Source organism: Aplysia californica, unplaced genomic scaffold, assembly GCF_000002075.1.
Source record: "Aplysia californica isolate F4 #8 unplaced genomic scaffold, AplCal3.0 scaffold00706, whole genome shotgun sequence".
NCBI classification, from domain to species: Eukaryota; Metazoa; Mollusca; class Gastropoda; order Aplysiida; family Aplysiidae; genus Aplysia; species Aplysia californica.
Genome location: NW_004797976.1, coordinates 221,812 through 223,722, shown reverse-complemented (window position 1 = coordinate 223,722; position 1,911 = coordinate 221,812). Strand labels below are relative to the sequence as shown.

Genomic DNA, 1,911 nt, shown 5'->3' with positions numbered 1-1,911 from the left:
TACACACACACACACACACACACACACACACACACACACACACACACCTTGTCCATAAAGACACAAGCACGCTTCCATATCTGCACACAATGATATTGAGCTCATCTGACTTTCCTGCGAACCCTTACTGTCTAATCACTACAGCAGAGACGCAAATAGCACAATAAAACCGCTAAACTAAAGACCTGTAGAACGGCAAAAACCCACAGAAACATGGACAAAAGGGAAGAAATTAATGCACAGTGACACAAAGTGCTACCTCAGAATTACAAACTTCTATCTGCTCAGTGCCTAGTTTTCAAAAATTTGATATAATTGTTTTTCCTGTTTCAGTGCATGTTTAAGCTTTTTCGAATGCAATTCTTTGAATATCTAGATAACGACTCCGAAGAATCTGAAGATCCCTAATAGAGTAGATAGAACATAATGGTTTCCTAATTTTAGATCTTAGTAACTCAAAACGGCCAAAAATGTCAGATAGAACTTCGTAATTCTAGGGTAGCAAAAGGACGAACGTTATCACGTGCGACATGGAGACCTTTTCGTCCGACCAATTAGGGTTCAACTCGAACAGGCCGAGCGCCATCTGATTGTGCAGTCTGTGGAAGATGGTGTGAAGGGTAGACAGAGACGGATGCTCGTTCACGCGCATTTCCCCTGTGGGTGGGAGACATTTGGAAGGGTTAAAGGTAAAAGGTAACAGATAACTTGACTGAAATTCAAAACAATACTAAAATTAAAATGGGGAAATTATTGGATTAAGTGGCGAAAAACAAGTGGATATTATGAATAAGCCAAGAAAACGCGGGAGATGTTTATATTTTTTTCTTGTTTTGTTTTGTTTTGTGTTTTTCACCAAATGGTAGATATTTAAATAGGCCCAAGGGCGTTTAAAAGAACATAAATTATCCGAGTCTTTTCTCGTCGCCCATCTGTTCCAGTTCTGTAAGTAAGTTATTCTTGACCAAATTCTAAAAACTAAGATGTTGTAATACTTAACACGTGATATACACGTAATCACACGTGCCGACTCCTTTCCCCCATCCTGAACACGTTAACGGAGGATATAAATTGTGTAAATGATACTAATTTTCTTCAGTTCTGATGACCCGGATATGATTCCTCTTTGAAGAAAGTACTGTACGTTGGAGAGCTAACTTCGGACTCCTAATAATTGTTTAAACAAAAGAATGTTCATAGCAGCTCTTGATAGTTTCGTCAAGGAATTGGAAGATCTACATAGACAAGAGAATTTTTAACCAACTTCACCGTTTTAACATTTCGCATTGCACATAGAAGTTAATACAAAGTTATTATAACTCAGGCAATCCGAAAGGTAGTGTAAAGGGCGAATGGTTGTTGGGCTCCAGCTTTTCTTTCCCTATATTGTTTCTATTTGTTTCAATGGCTTTTTCCTTGCTCACAATGACCATTACTGAATCGACGTGTTTCTCTAAACTCAAGCGATCAAAATTACAAAAAGATCTCAAGGGTGGCAGTACCTGCAAGGAAGCAGTAGTCTCCGGGACCGTCCTTCACGCATGTCGAGTTCTTGTCGTTAGGGAGTAGGTCAAGAGGCGTCACTTGGAGCATACCTGAGAAAACAGGAGGAATAACTATGTCTATGTGTCAGAGTGTGTGTGTATGTGTGTGTGTGTGCGTGTGCGTGCGTGGGGTGGGAGTGGATGGGTGAGAGAGAGAGGGAGTGAGAGTAGGTGAAAGAGAGAGTCTGTGTGTAGTGTGTGGGTGTGTCAGTGTGTGAGTGTGTGTGTGTGTGTGTGTGTGTGTGTGTGTGCATGTGTTTGTGTGTGTGTGTGGGGGGTATGTTTACTTCGATACAATAACAGCTGGAAAAAATCCTTTTAAATGTCAGCAGAAATTGAGTGAACTTGAACGTGTTTGTCAAAAGCG

The 1,911-nt window shown here is 40.6% G+C and overlaps 1 protein-coding gene across 1 annotated transcript in view; it reads right to left on the bottom strand.

Moving 5' to 3' along the window:
* LOC101849496 (thyroid peroxidase-like) overlaps positions 1-1,911 on the bottom strand; it is a 16,389-nt gene that overhangs the window by 7,628 nt on the left and 6,850 nt on the right. Inside the window, exons 5-6 of the mRNA XM_005108663.1 lie at positions 1,503-1,595; positions 516-657 (exon numbers count right to left, since the gene is read on the bottom strand). Coding sequence (XP_005108720.1) covers positions 516-657; positions 1,503-1,595 — 235 coding nt within the window. The remainder of the gene's footprint in view (positions 1-515; positions 658-1,502; positions 1,596-1,911) is intronic.